The sequence below is a fragment of the Bicyclus anynana genome, chromosome 19 (assembly GCF_947172395.1).
Source record: "Bicyclus anynana chromosome 19, ilBicAnyn1.1, whole genome shotgun sequence".
NCBI classification, from domain to species: domain Eukaryota; kingdom Metazoa; phylum Arthropoda; class Insecta; order Lepidoptera; family Nymphalidae; genus Bicyclus; species Bicyclus anynana.
Genome location: NC_069101.1, coordinates 7463555 through 7487110, shown reverse-complemented (window position 1 = coordinate 7487110; position 23556 = coordinate 7463555). Strand labels below are relative to the sequence as shown.

At 35.9% G+C, this 23556-nt stretch overlaps 1 protein-coding gene across 1 annotated transcript in view; it reads left to right on the top strand.

The window, feature by feature from the left end:
• The window catches only part of LOC112048943 (histone-lysine N-methyltransferase PRDM16), a 59020-nt gene that overhangs the window by 15247 nt on the left and 20217 nt on the right, over positions 1–23556 (top strand). Inside the window, exons 3-4 of the mRNA XM_024086657.2 lie at positions 14516–14644; positions 16818–16914. Coding sequence (XP_023942425.2) covers positions 14516–14644; positions 16818–16914 — 226 coding nt within the window. The remainder of the gene's footprint in view (positions 1–14515; positions 14645–16817; positions 16915–23556) is intronic.

Genomic DNA, 23556 nt, shown 5'->3' with positions numbered 1-23556 from the left:
CACTTAATATTTTTTATTAATTGATAAGTCAAAGCAGCATTTGCTGTTAAAATATTTTTGTAAGTCGACAGTATGAGTTTCGAATTTTTCCATTATGCCTCTCTCTCTATCATGACACTAAAGATAAAGAGGGATGGAGACGAATTTGAAACTCACACTGTCGGATAAGAGTCATAACGATAATCTTACTTTATGATGCTGCAGTCCATTAGTGCATAAGATTGGTGCAAATATCATATTAGATAAATGATGAAGGAGTAATACTAAGCTAATAATAATAAAATCATTAATTCAGTCAATTATCAGAATCGGTCCATAAACGACGAAGCTATCCGCGAACATACATAAAAAAAAAATATATATACGGTCGAATTGAGAAACCTTCTCCTTTTTTTGAAGTTTTAGGCGGCCTCCGTGGCGCAGTGGTATGCGCGGTGGATTTACAAGATTCGATCGTTCGTTCGTTCGTTCGATCCCCGGCTGGGCACATTGAGATTTTCTTAATTTGTCCAGGTCTGGCTGGTGGGAAGCTTCGGCCGTGGCTAGTTACCACCCTACCGGCAAAGACGTACCGCCAAGCGATTTAGCGTTCCGGTACGATGCCGTGTAGAAACCGAAAGGGGTGTGGATTTTCATCCTCCTCCTAACAAGTTAGCCCGTTTCCATCTTAGACTGCATCATCACTTACCATCAGGTGAGATTGTAGTCAAGGGCTAACTTGTAATGAATAAAAAAAAAAAAGTCGGTTAAAAAACAAAAAATAATTAGGAGAAAACATGAGACTTAATACTAAGGCTGCCTCAGCTCTATGATACAGCTAAATAACTTAAATAACTGTAGCGCTGATTTTCAGGCATGACGACAGGGTGAGGGTGATAAGTACGGTTAATTTGTAACATCGCCTTACAAGTTAAAAGTACAATGCTTAAATATAAATTTTAATGCTAATACAAATATATTGTATTAATTATTGAAATGTCGTCCAATGTCAGCGATAATTTAATTATTCATTAACGAATCAGCATTACAATTTTATCGATGTGACATGCAAAATTGTATCCTACTAATTAAATATTGAACGCTGTTTTAATTTATTTCGTTTATACAAAAATTACATTAATATGATTAGTACTGGTGTGCACAGAGTCTTTATCTAGAGTATGCAATATGCATGCAATAAAAGTACAAACTTCACAACTTGACACAATGTAAAATTTCTTCTTTAAACAGATTCGTAGTTATTTCTCATGGTAGGCAGGGTATTTTTGTATTTATGGAGAGCACGCCACTGCTGGCGTGGTTCGGGAAGCATTGTTGTACAACTGGTAGGTCATGTGTTCATTTTGATTTTTATTTATTTAGTTCATGTTTGAGTGGTTTTGATAACCTAAGTATGTATAATTAATGAAGACGACTACTATTGTATGATTGGTTTCCTCGTATCTCATACCGCAAAAATCTGAAATGACCTTCCAGACAAATGCATTCCATCATAGACTGCAAGTGAAACAATTATTTATAATGGAGGAAGTGAATTCGCGGATAATATTACTATACTAGCGGACGCCCGCGACTTCGTCCGCGTAAAATTTAGTTTTTCACAAATCTCTCGTGAACCATGGATTTTTCCGGGATGAAAAGTAGCCTATGATATTCCAGAGTAAAGTCTTCTTCCATTTCAAAATCAGTTCAGTAGGTAGTTGTGGCGTTAAAGAGTAACAAACATCTAAACAAACATCCAAACATATAAATAAACATCCATACAAACATCCACACAAACTTTCGCGTTAATATTATTATTAGGATTCTAATAACTGCAGCTATTTAATATGTTTTTATTTTTTTAATTCATTACACCAAAATATCACAACAATATACTTAGTGGATGTGACTTATAGATTACCTACCTCTTCTAAAATCGATTCCAAAGCGTTACAGTACCTCTTCTATTGGTATATTTAATAATAATAAATCGCAACCTGTATCGACAAAACCATATTTCATACCTATATCATACGAGCATCTATCTGATGAAGAAGCAGTAATATAACACAATAGGGCGGCTTCACCCTAAAAGTACACAATCCAAACATTTTTATTATTAACAATCATACACTTATCAGTTAATCTTACACCGTTGCACAATAGCAGCTAATCTCCAGGCGTGATAGAAATTTATCTTCGCCAGCGGATCATTGTCACTTTGCCCCGGCCTCCCCTCGATGCGCCTGTTAAAGGAATATTTCGTTATACTAAGGGTGCATGATTCAATATGTTTTTATATTTGTGGCATAAGTTACGTAATTATTTATCTAGATACGGACTATGCATCGTATGATTACTCCTTTGTAGCTCAAAATTGAGGTTTTGGTTCGTTTCTAACTTCGGGTGAATTAAATAAATAATTTCCAATTTCTTTTTCTTCTTTACTAGTTAGCCCTTGACTACAATCTCACCTGATGGTAAGTGATGATGCAGTCTAAGATGGAAGCGGGCTAACTTGTTAGGAGGAGGATGAAAGTCCACACCCCTTTTCGGTCTCTATACGACATCGTACTGAACGCTAAATCGCTTGGCGGTACGTCTTTGTCGGTAGGGTGGTAACTGGCCGAAGCCTCCCACCAGCCAGACCTGGACCAATTAAGAAAAACTCAATCGACCCAGCCGGGGATCGAACCGAGGACCTCCGTTTTGTAAACCGCGCATAGCACTGCGCCACAGAGGCCGTCCAAATAAGCTCTATTCCAGTGGCAGGTCGGGACATTGACTAACTAAGGATAAACTAGCTATGGAGAACAACTACAATGCGATTCAGCTACTAGCAAGCCCGCTAACGTATGCATGTTAGAATGCTATCGCCACTCATTATTAGGAGATTTTGCTGTTAAGCGTTATCTTTGTCTATGATTAAAAATAATTGTGTAACAGCTTTTAATCAAATTTAAACAAATTACATAGTTTAATAGCTTACTGAGTAAAAGATCAACCTTTATAGAAACACAAAACAACAACAATTAGTTTTGTAGTTACACTAGTTGACGCCTCGCAGTTTCTCGCGCGTGGTTCCCGTTCCCGTAGGAATATGGGGATAATATAGCCTAAAACCTTCCTCGATAAATGGGCTATCTAACACTGAAAGAATTTTTCAAATCGGACCTGTAGTTCCTGAGATTAGCGCGTTCAATCAAACAAACAAACTCTTCAGTTTATAATATTAGTATAGATTTGATTACTTACTCAGATATGAGATAAAGCTTATTTTTGTAGGTGATGGTGTAATAGTTATTTTGTACTAGTGGACCCGGTCAAGCTTCGCTTTGACTTATGTGCACTTCTTCCCTATCCCTACTCTATATTACTTTACCCCTACCCTACCCCTACCCTTCCCCTACCCTTACCCCTACCCTACCTCTATTCTACCCCTACCCTACTCCTACCCTTGCTTAAAACTCAAACGTTTATATGGGAAATAGAAAAGGGTTGATTTTATGGTTTTCCCAGCTATTATTTTAATTTTTCTCACCTTTTAAACCTTCCCTATAACTCCAAGAACATTTCAAGACCAAGATGAGATAAATCCGTTCAGCCGTTCTCGAGTTTTAGCGAGACTAACGAACAGCAATTCATTTTTATATATATAGATTATTTTTCATTACATTCGGTATAAATTTAAACTCACAACACGTATGTCTGCGGCATCTTATTTCCGCCAATATTTTTACCAACAAATTCGCGTTCGCAAAAACAGTGCGAGCGTACACAGTGGGGCAATATTTCATCCGAGCTGGCCAGAACAATAATAGCCCGTGGAGTTGTAGCCACGGCACGTTCGCGCCACAATGTTGGCAACAACCAATTTGCGATGGCCTCTCTAATACCACGCGGGAGTAATAAAACTCCAAGCTGCTCCAAGAGTTATGGCTCTACGCTCACTGGACGATGGATCGCCAGCATCCGTGTAGACAAAATAATGAAATACTCCGAAAGCAACGCGATATATGCATTGGTTATTGGGTTAGGTTATGAAGTGTTTACACAATGGACTTCAGTAGGCGATTGTTGATGCGTGGGATGCCAAGATGCTTAACTTTCGACGCAGTATTATAAGCGTTTTGTTTTTGCATGAGCGCTGCGTATTGGATGTCAAAATATTATATAGAAACGTGCTGTTTGCGTAAATTATAAAGCGAATACGAAAATTTAAGAATTAACTCTGGGTAATCTATCAAACTTCCGTAAAGTAAATTATACTGTAAACTAATTTTATTACATCTAACTAATCAATAGCATTAGTTTTTTTAAGAGCAATTGTACTTCGATTTCATTCTATTATTAAATAGGTAAGTACTCATTTCTATTTTAGGAATAAATCTATAGCTTGACAACTCCGTTTGTAACACTCCCGATGGGCCGGGGGGCGTGTAGCGATGAATGAAAACCCCACGACTGATGCACTTCACTTCCCCGCACGTACGATTTCACACCCGCGCAGTCTTTCCCCCCCGTCACCCGCATATCATGGGAGTTTCATCAACGAACTTACCAGACTATATAGATATGCAGGCTTACTACTATACATCTACAACAAATGTTTAAACTTAAAGGTAATTTTACATTCATCATCATCATTACCTTTTTAACGGCCTATTACAGGGCCAGTCCTCCTCCTTTATAGAAGAGACAATATAGTATATATGCTCTAACTAATTGGATGAAATACGATCCAAAACTTCACAAACAAACATGTTTCCAGGAAAACAGAAAAAAACCTCACCCCACTGCTCTAGATTTGATAAAAAACCCCGATGATAGCCAAAAAAAACACGTAACTAACCGAATAATTCCGTGTCCCGCCAATTGTCACGCTGACAGCCGCCGGTGTCTTTGTCAGGAGGATTTTTTCGCTTGTAATCTTTGCACTAATCCGTTTTAACGCAACCAGATGTGAGACTGCATTTTGAGACCGTTTGATGATCATAAAGAACGAGTTGTTACTCGTATAATATTTTTTAAATTTCACCCATATTAATTCTACTTAGTCATAATTTTCTCGCAGGTAATGGTGAGTCGTCAGGTTCATTTTGCTTTTTAGATGAATTGATTCACGCTTTATAATATACCTACAATTGATCCAAGGTATTTATTACGGTAGCCAAGTGCCAGGTCAATTACAATCACCAAGTACATTATCATAAAGTGTGAGGTTGACATGAGTAACAGGTTTTTTATGGACTAGCTGTTCCAGTTGAGTTGCATAGTTGGTTTTTGTGACCACAGAAAAACCAACTAATCTTATTATAGCTGGTATCACAGTGTACCTAGTTACAAGTATATCGCATGAGTTACAAATGAGAAAACTAAACTTAGCAAGTCAAATTGGTTTGACAATAAATCCAATATTAAGTAATTTTATTTAAATAAGTTTGGATTTAAATAAGTTTAGGCACCGAAAGGGGTGTGGATTTTCATCCACATCCTAACAAGTTAGTCTTGTTTGTAGCTTCCGTCTTAGACTTCATCATCACTTACCTTACTTATCATCTCACCGGATGGTAAGTGATGATGAAGTCTAAGACGGAAGCTACAAACAAGGCTAACTTGTTAGGATGTGGATGAAAATCCACACCCCTTTCGGTTTCTACACGGCATCGCACCGGAACGCTAAATCGCTTGGCGAAATGTCTTTGCCGGTAGGGTGGTAACTAGCCACGGCCGAAGCCTTCCACCAGCCAAAACTTATTTAAATCCAAACTTATTTAAATAAAATTACTTAATATTGGATTTATTGTCAAACCGATTTGACTTGCTAAGTTTAGTTTTCTCATTTGTAACTCATGCGATATACTTGTAACTAGGTCAAGGGCTAAAAAAGATACTGGAACATACTGCACAATAAACAAAATAGGTCTGTTTGTACGTATTTCTAACAAAACCAAAAACATCTACAAACGGCAGCAGCCTGATTGTTTACCGATCACCGAACGATAGCCGTTTTTGTGACAATCAATGGGGTGCCGTTAATACAGGATCAATGGGGCATGCAACACCCACTGATTGTACCCAACATTTTACACATAACTCATGTGTATTTACATTAAGATTCAAAATCCCGTGGCAGCGACAAAATTGACCGTAAATTAATCTTGTCATTGACGTTTTTTGCGCAATGATAGCAGTTCGTGAATATTTTGTCGCGTCAGGAATTAGGTCGTTTTGTCTCCCGTTAATGGTCGAAACGTGACTGTGCGGCGATATCCTAATTTTTCAATAATTTGTCCGGGATGCGGTGACAATGAGCGGCGACATACAAATGTGGTATAATAGGAACGTGAGAATAGGTAAAAGAACTTTCGGATATAAAAGATAATGATATAGGTGACCAAGTTCCTTCTAAATTGTTGAAACACAATTTAGACTGCATCTCTCTCTAGTCGGTCCCTCATGACTGAGGATCGTGACCACCTTGGCGAGTTATCGTTTGGTTTACAATGCTCCTCCATCGAGTACTGGCCATTTGGACGGCACTGTAAAAGGTTCGGGCTCCTGCTTCCTTTAGACCATCAGGTTGGAGATCTACCTCGTGGCCGTTTGCCTTCCACATTTCCACATTTCTTAGACTGCATAGCATAAAATAATAGAATGTTTTTTTTAATTATTTACAAGTTAGCCCTAGACTACAATCTCACCTGATGGTGATGATGCAATCTAAGACGGAAGCGGGCTAACTTGTTAGAAGTACAATGCAAATCCACACCCCTTTCGTTTTCTACACGACATCGTACCGGAACGCCATGAACGAAGCTTCCCCCTACCTGCCAGACCTGGGCCAATTAAGTAAACCTCAATCGGCCCAGCCGCGGATCGAACATAGAACATTCGCCTTGTAAATTCACCGCGTATAGCACTGCGCTCCGGAGGCCTTTTAATTTAAGAAGGCTTTTAAAATCAAAATTTCCTATTTTTCTTGAGTTTTCTTCAGTTTCGCATAACAGCAATAAAGGTTTTTTTTTATATTCTTTATAAGTTAGCCCTTGACTACAATCTCACCTGATGGCAAGTGATGATGTAATCTAAGATGGAAGCGGGCTAACTTGTCAGGAGGAGGATGAAAATCCACACTCCTTTCGGTTTCTACACGACATCGTACCGGAACGCTAAATCGCTTGGCGTACGGTACGTCTTTGTCGGTAGGGTGGTAAAACTAGCCACGGCCAAAGCCTCCCGCCAGCCAGACCTGGACCATTTCAGAAAACCTCAATCGGCCCAGCCGGGAATCGAACCCAGGAACTCCGTCATGTAAATATACTGCGCATACCACTGCGCCACAGATGCCGTCAAAGGTTTTCAATAAATATTTTTAAAAGGTAAAAATTAACCTAACTTGATAAGATAATAAAGAATTTCAAATGTAAAAGTGACTTAATAATTATGGATAAAAGTTAGTAGTTCCTGTAAACGTATATTTCTTTGCTATCCTGTTCGTGCGGTAACAAGATAGCCGCTATTAGGTAAAAGGGCAATAAAACAAAAGAGTTTCCTTATAAAAGTGCGGTTTAGTATCTGTTGACAACGGCGGAAGTAATTCTTTTTCCGGCTGATAGCGAGGACGGCTCCAGGAAACGTGGTTCCTCAGAACATGCCTTGAAATGTTGGGAATTACGGAAAAAATCTAACGAGGGTTGTTTTTAACCTACTTTAGAAAAACGAGATTCTGTGAGAATTATACCTAAAGAGACCGACCTATTTCATACATTTTCATACTAAATTAATAGTCATTGATTAAATAATAACATTTTTATTTTAAGCTGATATCAGTTTTATGGCAGGCTAAAAAGTTTGAAGCTTATTCATTTTATGTGTCAAACTGATAGTTTTCCTAGAAACTTTGATAGCTTATTTGCAAACGTAGGTTTTTCTGATAATTGACCTCATGAGATCTCCATAATTACCTATGTTCTAATTTATGGCCAATTTCAGCTTTTGAACTTTTTGGGCCCCGAGTTTGTATGGAGGCTGTTTCCTTTCTGTTATTCTCAATTAATTGTTGAAATATTAATATTTTAACTGTTTTTGCCATGATTCCTATTTTTATTCCTCTCTGAAAACAACAATACTTAGTCAGTACATCCTTTACCAAATCATTAAGATAAGGATGAGGTTTTGCGTCATTTGAAAGCATATTATAAGGAAACCTTTATTAAGGGGTTTCCTTGCTCAATTTTTTATATGCTTCATTGAATTTTCCGTTTTCCTCAATTAGGTTTTATCGCCTAATTCATTTAGGTAATATTAATATATTTTTGAAAATATTAATATTAATATTGATATTATTGTCCCTGTTTTTAAAAACGAGTACACCTACTACTTTCCTCTCTGAATGCGATAACTTTTTACTCGTAGGTAGTAGGAAACTAGAACCATAGTCGGTCTACTGTCACTTGTCGGGCAACTATGAAATGAACAGAATACAGAAATAGCACATTTAGTAGTACACACACTTGTGCACTAAAACATCTGCTGCTTAGGTGGATACTCGTAGGAGATATTGAAAGACTTCATACACTGACGTACGTTACGTACCTAACCGTTCTTTGTACATTAGCAAGGGAACGTGCAAAACTGGAACGCATTTTTAGCTAATCATTCTCATTTCAATTCAATTTCCATTTTCCTATTTATATATAGGCTATGTAAATACACGTATACGCGATCCAATTTGGCGCAGGCTGTAGGTACGGTAAATAACCGGGCACAAATTGTTATCTTGTGAAACGAGACGTGTGATTCGCGCAACGACGCGTGCTCGCCGCAACTGCGGTACGCTCTTCAGCGAGATGTAGGGATGTGCCGTTCGTGCGATGTCGATACTTTTACAGTTATAAAACATCAAGAAATGTGAACAGTAGGGATATTCTGTAACTATTTATAATGAGTTTCGAATTCGTCTGTATCTCCTATCACCTGTTAAAGTACAGAGATAGAGACGAATCTCACACTGTTGAGTTTTTAAAATATCTTTACGCATAGAGATACGTGAACTTAATACTAACTTGCAGGGTTACTTATAAAGTCAAACGGGGTATCATCATCATCTGATGATCACTTTCTGATGACACATAGGGGTACCACTATAAAGGTCCACGGCAGGGCCACAACCACTGTGGTCTCGAGTTCATGTCGTAAAAATTAACAAACTTCTTGGTTTTGTCGGTAGTGGTAGAGTTATGTGATATTGACATGAACGTCCACTATAAGAGAAAATAGGTTGAAAATTAGTTGGCGTATATTAATTACAAAATTGAAAAGTGACGACAGCTTTGTAGAAAGTTTGAACTTTGAATGTGTTGTTTATTGGAAACAAATACTAGTGTGCATAGAACGTCAAAGTATTAAAGATCCAAATAAAGTTTAAACTCCAATCTTGAATTAACGTTTATGAACTTACGCCTAAAAATAATATCTTGCATTAAATAATAATATCAGTCGACCTATGATCGATATGAAAACGTTCACAACACTAAAATTTATGAAATGTAATTTTCCGACGGGAGCTCGCGAACATTTGTAGCTTTTCCGAGTATCCGGGAAATTGCGATCTCCGAGCGCAAAATATGAGATCTACAGCAGTACGTTTAAATTAAAAACACATTTTTATAATAATCTGCAGTGCAGTCGTTTTATTTCACCGCCTAAACCAACGGGATGAAAATATCTAGACTTTTTTAAAATTCAGAGATGGTGTTTTATTTCTACTGTGGTTTATACATTTTGAATTATGTTTTACTTTTATGGAGGTCGACTGTAGAATTTCTTTTGCCTTCCATTTTCACTTTTATTTTAGGTTGTAGGAACTGCTCGTGATAATGTAATAATTGAAATATTTGTTCTGTTGAACGCGCTAATCTCAGGAATTATGTACGAGTTCTAATAGACAAACTATTTTTTTTATTGGATAGCCATTTTATCGACTAAGGATATACAGACTATAGATATAACACCACGCTACGACCAATAGGAGCGGAGCATCATTGAAAAAGTGGCACAAACGGGAAAAACTATTCCTTTCGAGAGCTTCCATTACGTGCGTTGCGTAAAAGGTTAAAGTTATGCAAAAAATATGTATTATGGAATTATACTCCTTTGATAGTCTAAAACATTCCGAAACAGTATATTTTTATATTGTAAAGAGATTTGTGGTATTGTAGGGGGTCATCTCTGGATCTGCTGAACTGACTTTGGAAATAGTTAATTAATATATGTAATAATCAATTAAAAATAAAAATACTCCATTTTATTTTTTTTAGTTTTTGTGAACAGTTTGTAAAATATTTAAAAATATACGACACCATTTTTCGTGAATAATATTGAAAATTACTGATGCGACGGTTCGTGCCGTACTGACTCGAGAATGTATTAGTTTTTGAATTTTGTATTTGGAGCGGCTACGACACCGTTGTGTTCCGTACGCTCCATCTGTATATTATTGTAAAAAACTAAAATTTTCATGTAGATCGATAAATAATGAATGTTTACGACCATTTAAAAAAAAGTGTCAACTAGCCTATTCTGGAGCGAAAGGCTATATATTATCCCCGTATTTTCACGGGAACAAGAACTACGCGGGTGAAACTACGGGGCGCCCCTTCCAGCAATGATGAGACATGTTATATTCGTAGGTACCTACTGTCAATTAAGTTAAAGATACATGGACGTCATATTTCAAGAGACTTGACCCCAGCGGAGTGTCCGTCGACTCGCATCCTTCATAGTGCTCAGTACATCGGTGACTGATGGCTAACATGTGCCGCAGGTCCACAACCCCTGGCTAGGGTTGATAGCATTCGTCATACAAAATCTAGCATTACGTGAAAATTTTACTTATGGTTCAAATAAGTGAAAATTATATTAATTAAATAAAATCAAACTGCGATCAAAAATTGAAAATATGAAAAATAACATTGATACCTGTGAAACTGAGATGAATCTATTAACATCTTTATTGTGTTAAATCTGGCTGCAAAGATTGTCAGATAATAATTATACAAACACACATACACGTTTTGTCTACGCACAAAAAAACATTTAACTTAGCAGTCGTGTAAAATATTAATTTTCTTCAAGATCAAGATCAATATTTATTTCAACTGACAATCTTTAGGTCGGGCTTAAGATTGTCAGTTAAAATAAATTTTAAATCTTCGATACTTTTTTTAAATAAAAGATATTTATTTAAAAAAAGTATCGAACCGATATTTATTATATATGCGATATTTTTTACACCACGTCTAAGGAAGCTAACTTTAAAACAATTTTTTTACTCGTAAACTTGTGCTTCTACGTAGTGCCTCTACAAAACGATGACTCGACTCAAGTAGTGTTAAATCGAACACCCACCAAATTGAGCATGAAGGCGCAGCCCTGCCTCAAAAGTCAAGACGAGGGTTGCTAAGATAATTATCTTTTTTACCGAACGCACCCAACGCAGTTTTAATAACGTGATAAATGCCGCGGAAAGGCTTGCCGGTGACGCGTAAGGAGGGTTTCCAGACATAGCTTTGATTAATACCTTACTTGTTACTTTATTACGTTACTTTCATTGTGCAACAGATGCTTTTTATTTTTGCTACATAATTTTCTTCGCGTTTTTTTTTATGGAAAGAGGATGGGGGACAAGCGTTTTTAATTTTACGCCGAATTAGATGCACCTTGTTTCCGTGACTGCGCCGTTTGAACAGACTCGTTTGGGCGGCGTAGATGTTTAATAGATATAATTTATGACTGTAACTTTACAGTTGTGACGTTACACGGATTAGTTGAAGAAGTTTTGGGGAAAAATTTTAAGTATCACAAACATGTTTTGGTAATTCGATTTCTTTACCCCAAAAGTTGTCTGGTAGAGATTGCTTTAACAATAAAACCGCCTTTGCACATTTACACTTACTTTATTCTTAACTTTTGTTTAATCTATATCTATACCTATTTATAATAAATCTGTAGAGAGGTCAATTCTGTACATGAAATATATTTTCAAAATAACTATCAGAGGGTGATTAGTGATCGATACTGATGCCAAAAATGCAATCACTAAAATTTTTGTCTGTATGTCTCTATATCTATATATGTCTGTATGTATCTGATTTTAACGAAAATTGGTAAAAAATATTCTTCATACTCCTGGGCAGGGCATACTATTCATCACGCTACGATCAATAGAAGCAGAGCAGTGAAGAAAGAAATAATAAATAGAAAGAAAAAAAAGAAAAAAGAAATTTTTTGAAAACGTTAGAAGTGACTCAATTTTTACTAAGGTCTAAGGGCGGACGAAGTCGCTGGCGTCCGCTAGTTATAAGTAATTATTAAAATATTTATGATAATCTTTAAATTATTTTAAAATATTTTAATGTTTCAGTAAAGAACCACGAACGATAGCAGTTTAAGTATTATGTGTGGAATAAGATAAGTTGTTGTGGATAAGTAGAAATTAGAATGCAAAGGCGGCCTTATCGCTTTCTCCCAGACAACCTTTGGTGAGAGAAATCAATTAAGCTTCCTCATTTTTTTAAATGACGTTATGATTATTCTATTGGTTGATTTGATTCGAAAAAATAGTTTGAGTTGGTACCCCCAGTTTTACCATAATAAACTACGTATTTTCTAATTAGAAAGCATTACTCACTATAACAACAGACCAACTAAAAACAGCTCAAATACATCCAATGAACAAACCCACAATCAAGAAAGTTTACACATCTTTATAAAATATTGGCCTTCGAATTATGACTCAATCAAATATTATCATACGCAAGGCATTGCTGTAAAACAATTCTTTATTCGGACAATCAAAATTAAAGCTTAATACAGAAATATTTAGTTATATTTTTGTTTAAACTAAACTCTTCTACTAGTGAATTTATGCGGAGTATTGTACGTTAGGGAGTATGAAGTGTCTGCTAGAAATTATAGGTTAGGCGCCCCTTATTTCCATAAAGCGTGAAACAATCGAAAGCTCCCTGTTTTCGTACTATCGGATAAATTATGTTAATTTTAATTTAGGGATTGGGGTATGATAACTTAATAAAAAAATGCCAAATATCTAATAAATAAAATTCTCGTGTCGCGGCGTTTGTTGCCAAACTTATCAAAACGGCTGGAGTGATTTTTATGAAATTTTGTGTGCATGTCGTTTAGGTCTGAGAATCAAATTCTTAGCTAGCTAATCATAGCTGGTTAATGTATACACCTTTTCCTTAAAGTAGGGAAACTGTAAATAAGTCAATAATTTATTTAAAAATACAAGTAAAATAATAAAAATACGGAATAATTAATTTATAGTAGGTAGGCTAACCTAACCTAACCTACCTAGGTATCGACAAATTTTCTTAACGTAACCCGTCAACCCGCATTGAAGCAGCGTGGTGGGTTTAAGCTTCATATCCCCTCTTTTATAGGAGGGAGGCCTCCCTGTGATGGGCCGTTAAAATTCAAGTTATTAATTTAATAAGTAGGTACTTATGTACCTATCTATAACCATCAGTTAGATTCAGACTTTAGAAACCTTTTTTGTTTCATACAAATTGAAATCGTCATTAATATGACATGACAAATATCCGAGCTAGGATGAAAATTAAATTATTGAGGGTGGTCAATGATAAATGTCCAAGCTGTGACAACCCCGTAGACAAAGCTTGGCATGGACTAATGGCGCCATCTATCGTAAAACCGCGATGTCCGTTTAATATGAGATACCCACTGGCACCGCGAGATGACGCTGTAACTTTATTTAATAAGACTGGAAAATCATGAAATTTAGCAAATAGTAAAGATAGATAAATCAGTTTCTAATTAGTGATACTATGTATGTAATTAATATATTGATACGTTTTTTGCATCAATATTTATACTTTATTATGGTTAAAAAATACACAAACGAGTTTCATTAAATTTCTGTGAAATGTAATCAATTTTAAACGTTCAAATTAAAAAAAAATTGTATTAAAAGAATTCCGTTTGTGTCTTTTCTCTCGCGACTACAACAAAAAGTTAGATCAAAGGTAGTTTGCAAGATGACGGCCGAGTTCGCTATTGAGTAGTTCAATGGTATCAAACTAGGTGGCGCTTTTTAGAAAACTTTTTATAACATTTTTATTAAAAGGATTTAACATCTTAATATTATCCATTTCATATCAGATTAAAACTTATTGGTTAATAATAATATTTTCTGGTGTCATTTATTTAAATTTTAATGATAAATAGGTCATTAAGTCCGGATCTAGTTTAAAAGAAGTTTACAAAAGTATTGTTTATTTAATGAAACCTAAGCTTTAAATTGATTAGATGGTTATAAACAACTATCTTATAACTGTAAGATTATACTTAAATTTCTTTAAAAAAACCTAAATAAATTTAATGTAAACATTATTTTTTTATTTCCAAAATATACCTATTTATATCTACCTGATCTATATATGTCTGAAAACAGTGTCTAAAGCGATTTTCAATTGTTTTTTTCTTCCAGATCGTCGGCAAGAATGGCGTCCGCGGCTGGCTGGATGGCAGAGAGGACAAGTCCAACTGGATGAAATTCGTCAACTCCACGAATTACCCCCACGATGTCAACTTACAGCATTTGCTGCATGCTGGCCAAGTATGGTCGTTTACAATATTATACCGAATATATATAATATAATATATATATTATTATTATTTTTTTTTTATTCTTTACAAGTTAGCCCTTGACTACAATCTCACCTGATGGTAAGTGATGATGCAGTCTAAGATGGAAGCGGGCTAACTTATTAGGAGGAGGATGAAAATTCACACCCCTTTCGGTTTCTTCACGGCATCGTACCGGAACTCTAAATCGCTCGGCGATACGTCTTTGCCGGTAGGGTGGTAACTAGCCACGGCCGAAGCCTCCCACCAGCCAGACCTGGACAAATTAAGAAAATCTCAATCTGCCCAGCCGGGGATCGAACCCAGGACCTCCGTTTTGTAAATCCATCGCGCATACCACTACGCCGGAGGCCGTCCAAAAACAGTAATAAAAATGGACCATGCTGATGGTCCACTTGATGGTAAGTGGACTATTGAAGCTATAGACAGAGCAACATTTAACAGGGCTTGCAAAAAACACGTCCTTGGCTGCAAGGAAGTCGTAGAATGCAACCGTGAACGAATAACTTAAACACAATAATGTAGTAATAATCATTGAAGTAATATTATACCTACCAGTCATCACGTGTTACGTAAAACCACATCGCAGTGTTTTCTATAGTAATTATAATCGCGAGTCACGACTTAAGTTCTATTTTTAATCCTCCACTCAAAAAAGGGATGTTGTAAGTCTGTCTGTGGGTTAATAATATGTAAATATGGGGCTCTTAAACTAATGGACCGATTTCGATGCGGTTTTTTCATTAGAAAGCCAGTTTCCTTCCGGTAGTTCTTAACTATGTTTATTAATTTTAAAGTTAAAGTTAATATCGGTCTAGCAGTGTAAGAGTATCACTATCAGCTTTATTTTTAAATTTTTTGTAAGGCATTTTAGGGTAAAATTACTTAATACCTAGGTACTCGACTATGTGCTTCATGCGGGCCATTATAATCGTCAAATGACAATTAATTGATAAGTTTGTCAATTGTGCACTTTAGTAGTACACAAAGTAATAAAAAAAATATAAAATTATTTTTCATTTGAGTCTGTTATGTCAGACTTTTCCACCAAACGTTTCGCTGTGTACAATGCAAACTGACGAATCACAACCCTCATTAAACCGCGTCATTGTCACTACCCCAATTAAATTTGAATGTGGAACGTTCGCAACTTCCGGTGACAGAAAATCGTTCGGCTGAACAACTGTGTCCCACTTCCGGTCAGGGGGAACAGATGCGGTGATTAGATTCACTCACCCCACGGGTTAAACGCTATTTGATATTTTGACCCGGTGTATGAAAATCAAAATCGGGTAATTTTTTTTTATTGTCTACTTGTGGTCTATACTTAGAACGTTTTGTTTATGAGTTTGTTCGCTCATGCTAACTACCTACCATCCAAGAATAGTATACTGCTGTCATTTGGGCTTATTGGTAAGCCCACGGGACTGCAGCGCTAACGGTTTGACGATCGCGACCAACACACGATCAGTTTTATGTCAAGCTGTTAGCGCTACCGGCATGTGGGATTACCGTATGTTGTTGTATGTTGGTAGCTGGCGTTATGCACCTTAACCAAGCCACCATCATAAAATACATTTCGTGGGTTCTCAAGATACAAATAACTTAACAAATCACAATAACTATAAATAAATGTAAGAGGTAGATAACCATTTAAATTGTAAAACAATTTTCAAAAGCTAATAATTAAAAGGCTTTCTTTTTTTTTAAAAGAAAAATATTTGCCATCTATACTAATCTATACTAATATTATAAAGCTGAAGAGTTTGTTTGTTTGTTTGTTTGTTTGTTTGTTTGTTTGATTGAACGCGCTAATTTCGGGAACTACTGGACCGATTTGAAAAATTCTTTCAGTGTTAGATAGCCCATTTATCGAGGAAGGCTATAGGCTATATATTATCCCCGTATTCCTACGGGAACGGGAACCACGCGGGTGAAACCGCGCGGCGCCAGCTAGTATCTTCATATGACCAATATTTTTATTCCTCTCTAACTAGTAGGAAAATACTGTGTTAGGAGTGGGTAAGACAATAGTCTAGCGGGCCGGGATAGAACCACGACCCCTCGGCCATGCGCCCGATTTCTTTACCGTTGAAAAATGAAGGTTCTTAAAAGGCTTTAATTGTTAATAATGCATTTTTCAGGTTTACTACAAGGTGACGAGGGATATCCCACCAGGTCAAGAATTGTTGCTTAAGCCACGCACGCCGCTGCCTCTGCAAGATCTACTCATTCCACAAGGTCAGTTGCTTCTATTTATTCACAAGAATGTTTTACAGGTTATGTGAAAAACATTAAGCCGTATTAACGGGATTTTTTTACTATATAATAATCAGTAAAACATTTTTTTTTTATATTACTTTTGATTATTTTTTGCAGTTACTATAAAAATATACTTATAAAATTGTTAGTCGACGTTAAATTGCCAATGAATAGGTTTTACTTTCGCTTCAAACATTTATTTGAGTTTTTACGGTAAAGAATAATTAGTAGGTACACATAACTCGCAGCGACGCCTGCTTCTGTTCAATATTAGATACGGTCTAAATTCAACATGACGAATGATCTAAAGAAACATCTCGATCACGACACATCAAGTCATTTGACAGTCCTAAATACTAATCGATTCGCGATCTTATCACTCGAAATCAAACTGATATGTAATTCAGTATATACAAAGCAATACATCATTCAAAGTTCAGTTAAAAGTTCGCAGTAAATACTATACTGACGCAATATCGCCTTCGGGGTATGTGGAACTGCGTACCTACTGAAGATCTTACTTAAATCGAAGCTTCCAATGGTTGTAGCGTATGGGAAGAAAGCCTTCATCGGCCACATATAGTCAGGCAAAATTTGTATGAAAAAGAACCTGATTGAATAAAATGTAGAAATTATCATGATATCATGATATTTCGTAGTTTATTCACTGCCTAAGTAACTTAACCGTATGTAGCGGGCTTAACACTGATTTTCTTACAGACTGAATCGCTGATGTCTGCTAATACCTACCTTTATTTAGGTATATTAAAAAAAATGCGAGAAAAAAAATTGTGGCTTTATAGAAACGGTATTTTTTTTTTACTTTTTGGCTCTACTAACTCAAAGGTTTGCTACTCCTGGGCTAGTCTAATGTTCACAAGGCGAACTTATGGTGATGATACGCTGGCAGAATTATTATCATTGCATCTTGAAAGCCAATACAGCCCAAACGTCATAATTGGCTACCGTACTTACCTAAGGTAGGAACTCAAGGTGATGATTTTCTTATCCGTAGAGAATAGAGATGGCACCATAACGACAGGACTTTTCTTGACTTTTCTGTCTTTTCTGATTTTTCCTCGTACACATCGCACTAATATTATAAAAGCGAAAGTTAGTGAGTAAGTGTGTGTGTGTGTAAGTGTGTATGTTTGTTCCTTCTGCGGCTTACTGCGGCTGTTTATCCCGAAAAAATCCATGGTTTCCGCGATATTTGTGAAAACAGAATTACACGCGGACGAAGTCCCTGGCGTCCGCAAGTTTAAAAATAAATTCGATCTCATCACATCGAACATTCAGCTTCATATATTCATACATCAGTCAACGTAAAGTTCAGTGGTTGTAGATGTAGTTGCGGGTAGTTCGCAACAGTCGAGTTCTGTTGAATCACAGACGGCGTCACGCGTTGCTGACTTCGACAGTTAATTGGAGTCACCTGCCCCGCCTCCACGTGTGACTTTTGCCCCCATGCGTTCTAATATAGGCTGCTACATTTTGTAACATTTAAAATACATTACTGTGATTTATATAATTTTATGTACTATCAAAATCTATGTGTATGTTCTGTCTGAACATTTGTAGGTAAATAGATAAGCGTGTTTCACTTAAAAAAATGGACGAACAATTTTTTTCAAGTGAAAACTTCTTTAATCACGTTGAGGGAAAAGTCTCATGGGTTCGCGTCACCGACACGCTGTGCTGTGCACCTTAGACACTTTTTGGATGGGTTAAATCTCGTGAATCTCGTAACACCGATATGCTTAACAGAATATCTGTAGCTTTACAGATATCGTATAGTACTGTGCTTACAATGCTCTTAGATATTTCACTTCTATCGGCAGTCAACCTATGCCAACTGTCATTTTTTTCCGCTACTTAAAAATAGAGTTTTTCAGTCTACAAGTAGATAGGCAGAAGAATTCAAAAGGTAATTGACCAATTTAAAACCATTAGCTACAACGATACTGCTAGCGAATAATATAGACTTTTATATCCATATTCCCACAGAAACGGAAACTACACGGGTGAAACCGCGGGGTTTGCTAGTACAACATGCAGTCGAGCCTTGCAATTTCTCAACGTTTAATGTAAATACATTTCTAAAATTATGACGAATTTAATGAAACCTCTTACTAATTAACATTTAAATCATTTCAATATCAATGCGTGCTATAGAATTAACTCATAACCCGTTTTTGTCAGTCGGGTAAAAAATAAAGAATTTTCCGCAATAACATGGTTGTTACTAATATTTTATCGCTGAAAACACAACATGAATGCCACACACCAGTAAGTTATTAGAAAAATAACCGCGTTATTTATTATCAAGACAAAGTTAACCCGCGCCTGCTGTATGTGTAAAAAATCGTAGGGCGCGAGCACACGGCGGCACGCGCGCATGCGATATTTAATTTAGATAAATCGCGACGTGCGACGGTCGATGTGAAAAATCACGCATATGTTATTATTACCATAAGGGGAACGGGTATAGATCACTTTTTTACTAGAACTGATCAGTTTTTTACTTAGGAACTTTTAATTACTGTAACAAAAAAAAAATAACGTGCTGTTCATTTAACTTGAATTTGAATTACAATCAAGAAAAAAAATAACTAAAAAATTTAATTTGTGAATAGTATGGCCTGTTAGACTAACATTATAACCTGTATTATTCAGAAAGCATCATTACAACGAATAAATTCTTAAGAATAAACCTTGCCGTCTAGAGCAGTAACACCGTCAGCGGTAGGTTTAAACTTATTTCACTCAGCCCAAAAACCTTGATGAGCCCCGAACTCTGAGTCCGAATCTCACTGTCCATCCGTCCGTTTAACAAAAACAAACTGAAGGTCTAACACAGACCTTCAGTTTGTTTTGACTGTGTCAAAGTTACAGCGGTTGCTTAATCTCCTCGGTGGTCCTGATACGAAGTTTATATTCTGTAGATTCGTATCTACAGCAAATAAACAACCAGAAAAAAACTAAACCTATGATGAGCATTCAAAGAAATTATACAAAGAGGCCTAAGCAATTTATTTCTTCATCCTACAAGAAATTTCGCAAACCATCAATTACTTACTTACTAATTTACTTATTTTTATTTGTTAAAATGATAGTGATGTCTTAATCAGTGTTCTGTAACTTGTCATATCTAGTGAAATAAATAAAAGCGGATAAGTGGTCTTCGAGGCTTCCTGCATCACTTCCGGTGACGGCGTCGTCGCAGCCGGCGTTGTTCAGTGATTTATGCGATTCGAATTGTCCATAATTACCGACTTGATATAAAATTATCCGCTGTTGACTTGTTATCTAGTTTGGATAATTTAGATCTATCTACTTATTATGACTATATAATTATAATTGTGTGCGTAGTATGTTTCTTCATGCACATGCATTTTTACACTGGATTTCATGTCTTTCAGAATAAATCTCTAATCTCTTTCCCTGTGCTACCTATTTCACTAGATACCCGATTGCAATTTTTTTTGCAAAAATATGCAAATATGCAAAACTTCGGTTGAGTGACGTGGCGTAAAAGCGTTTATTATTTAGAATTAATGTGGCATTCAGTTATAATAGTAAATATTGATATGTTTGCTTTATTACGAATAAACAGCTCACTATTCTAAAGTTTAGATTGAAATAAGTCAAGTCACCTTCGACACCCACATACTATATTTATGGCTGACCAAACATCAGCTGCATCACAATTCACAATATTACACAATTCCACAATGACTCTCAAATATTATCCCTAATTAGAGTCGATTTGCAGTGGCTCCATTCAAGCATTTGTCAAAATGCTCCGGGCTCTCTTGCACAAGACATGATTGATGAGGACTGCACTGAGGCCACCTATCGCTCCTTTCATTCAATATTTCGATAACACAAAATTTTGCTAAAGGATTAATAAATTTTACGTCATCTGTTCAAGATAAATGCCTACGAAGCTTGGAAAGTAAAAGCTTGACTGACAGAATTTTGATAAGATGATTGATCATTGTTTTTATAAGCAATTTACGTATATTATTCCGCCGTTTTGTTTATGCCTGAATATGTAAATGTTAAGTTCAGTTGCTTCGTGTTAAGTTCATATAAAGTCATTTTCATTAAACGGTTTTTTAATTCTATCTAATTGGTTTTCTATGAGATATCTAACATTTTCCTATGCTTGAGCTTTTTAATATCATCTAAAATGACTCTTCCAGTATTAATACCGCAGTTATCTATAGTGATATTAAAATGCAGAAGAGTTTGTTTGTTTGTTTGCTTGAACGCGCTAATCTCAGGAACTACAGGTCCGATTAGTAAAATTCTTTCAGTGTTAGATAGCCCATTTATCGAGGAAGGCTTAAGGCTAATCATTCCCGTATTCCTGTGGGAACGGTAACCACGGGTGAAATCACGTGGTATCAGCTAGTTTAATAATAAACACATTATTTAGTTCAATTTTTAACGCCTGTGGTCATGATAATATTTGCCTCATTTATCGAACGTTTTACTTAAATCTGCTGCCATCTTTAAATCTTTGTAAACGAATGCATTTTCCATAGAAAACGTTTGGATTCTACCCATTTATGCTTTTCAGAGTAGAAACTTAAGTAACTAATATTATTCAGTACGTAATCGTGCATATTATCAAAATATAATCCTCGCTACTAATAATAATATGAAGTTAACCCTTTATTAGCCGTTCCTTTTTCGGAATAGGCCGCGTGCGTTCGCGCGCGTAATGAATGAGTGTCGCGCGTTGACATTTGTCATCGCGCAATTGTCGCTCAGATTAAAATTGATGACGTTGCTTTGTCCGACGCAGCGTATGCGCTATTGTTGTGTGGAAACCGTATTATCACGCCGTTAATTTAAAATATTTTTTGATCTGATAAAAGACATTAAGTAGCAACTAAATTGAGTTGTAGAATTTACTTGATAATAATAAAAAACAATGAAGTACACGAATGTAGATAATAAAGTGTGACGTACTTGTATAAATTAATAGTTAATAATAATTATGTCACTAATTATGTCACTGGGCAATACAAGACTGTTGATTCGTTTGGAACATAAACAGTCAGAAAAGAGTAAATTATAAATGAAATTCTAAGTTTAGTGTATTATAAATACAATTTGAAACTATTTATGTACTATATATAATCTCTTTATGCCGAGACACTGTAGAATAACCTTGCTATACATTGCACAACGCGAATATCACCAGATCAACACGAATCATTTGCACAAAAACATATTTTACGCAACTGCAACGATCCCCCACAAATAGAATGATTAATCAAAAAATTAACCAACGACAATAGTCTCACCCTCCATTAAACCAACTACAATCGCTCAGCGTCCCACATCGCGTATTTATTTAACAATCAAATAAATATTACCGACAATAAAATAGAAATATTTCAATTTAATATTCCCGCCCCCAGTGAAGGGTTAAATCTGGCACGGGAGATTTGTCTCGATTTTTTTGTTTGAAGATTATTTGGTAGCGCTCCTATCTTGATGGATCACAAAATAAAATTAATTTTACATAACACCAGCTACTTTTTATAAAAATATAATCCATATACGGTTAATTTATTTTGAGATATTATCTATCTATCCACAGATAATCATATGAATGAAATGGAATATAAAACATACTTATAATACGGACTTAGCCAACATCTTTCGGGTAGTAGTTAATTATTGAAACCGTCGGGTAAAAATATCCTGCAGGCTAATTCACTAGTTTTGAAGTATGCAAGTTAACATATACGAAATTGATATTCTATGTAAAAATGTCATCTGGTGCTTACTGGTGGATATGAAACATTATGTAAATAACATTTTGTCAATTAATTTAATGTTTATTTTAATAGGCTATCAATAACGACCTAATTAGTGAATAGGCAATCAGGAGTACATTGTCAATTTAGCTTATATGACTTTTATTTCATTTCATTTGAAATATAAAGTTAAATCCAAAATCCGATGATAATATTCCAGATTACAAAATATTACATTTAAGCACATAATTGTGTACATATGAAATATATGTATGTCCAGCAGTGGACGTTTATCGATTGTTAATGATGATGATACTTTACCATCATTTAAAGCCCATATTCGACTAACTGTTGATTAAGAGTGTCCTCTCAGAATGAAAGAAGTTAGGTAATACTGATTGGCAGTTTTCATACACGTAGAGAACTAACAAAATACTCGCGTATTTTAATTTTAATTGGGTATGGTAGATTTCCTCACGATGTTTTTCCTTCACCGTTTGAGACACGTGAAATTTAATTTCTTAACAGGCACAAAACCAAAAAATTGATGGTGCTTCCTCGTACCAGATTCAAACCTAACTTCTCCGAATAGAAGGCAGAGGTAACTAGGTTATCACGGTTCCGATTCTATATAGCAGAAAATAAAGGGATCTGTAACCTTTAATTAAAAAAAAATCATATTAAAGCATAATAAAACTGATATATAATATAACTATTATTATAGATTTAAATCGGTCAGCATCCTGCAACGTTTGATACCGCACCGGCAAAGGTCCGTTCGCACCGCGGGGCGTAACGGTGAGCGTGCGACGCACCTGACGCGCGTAGAATCAACGCCGCG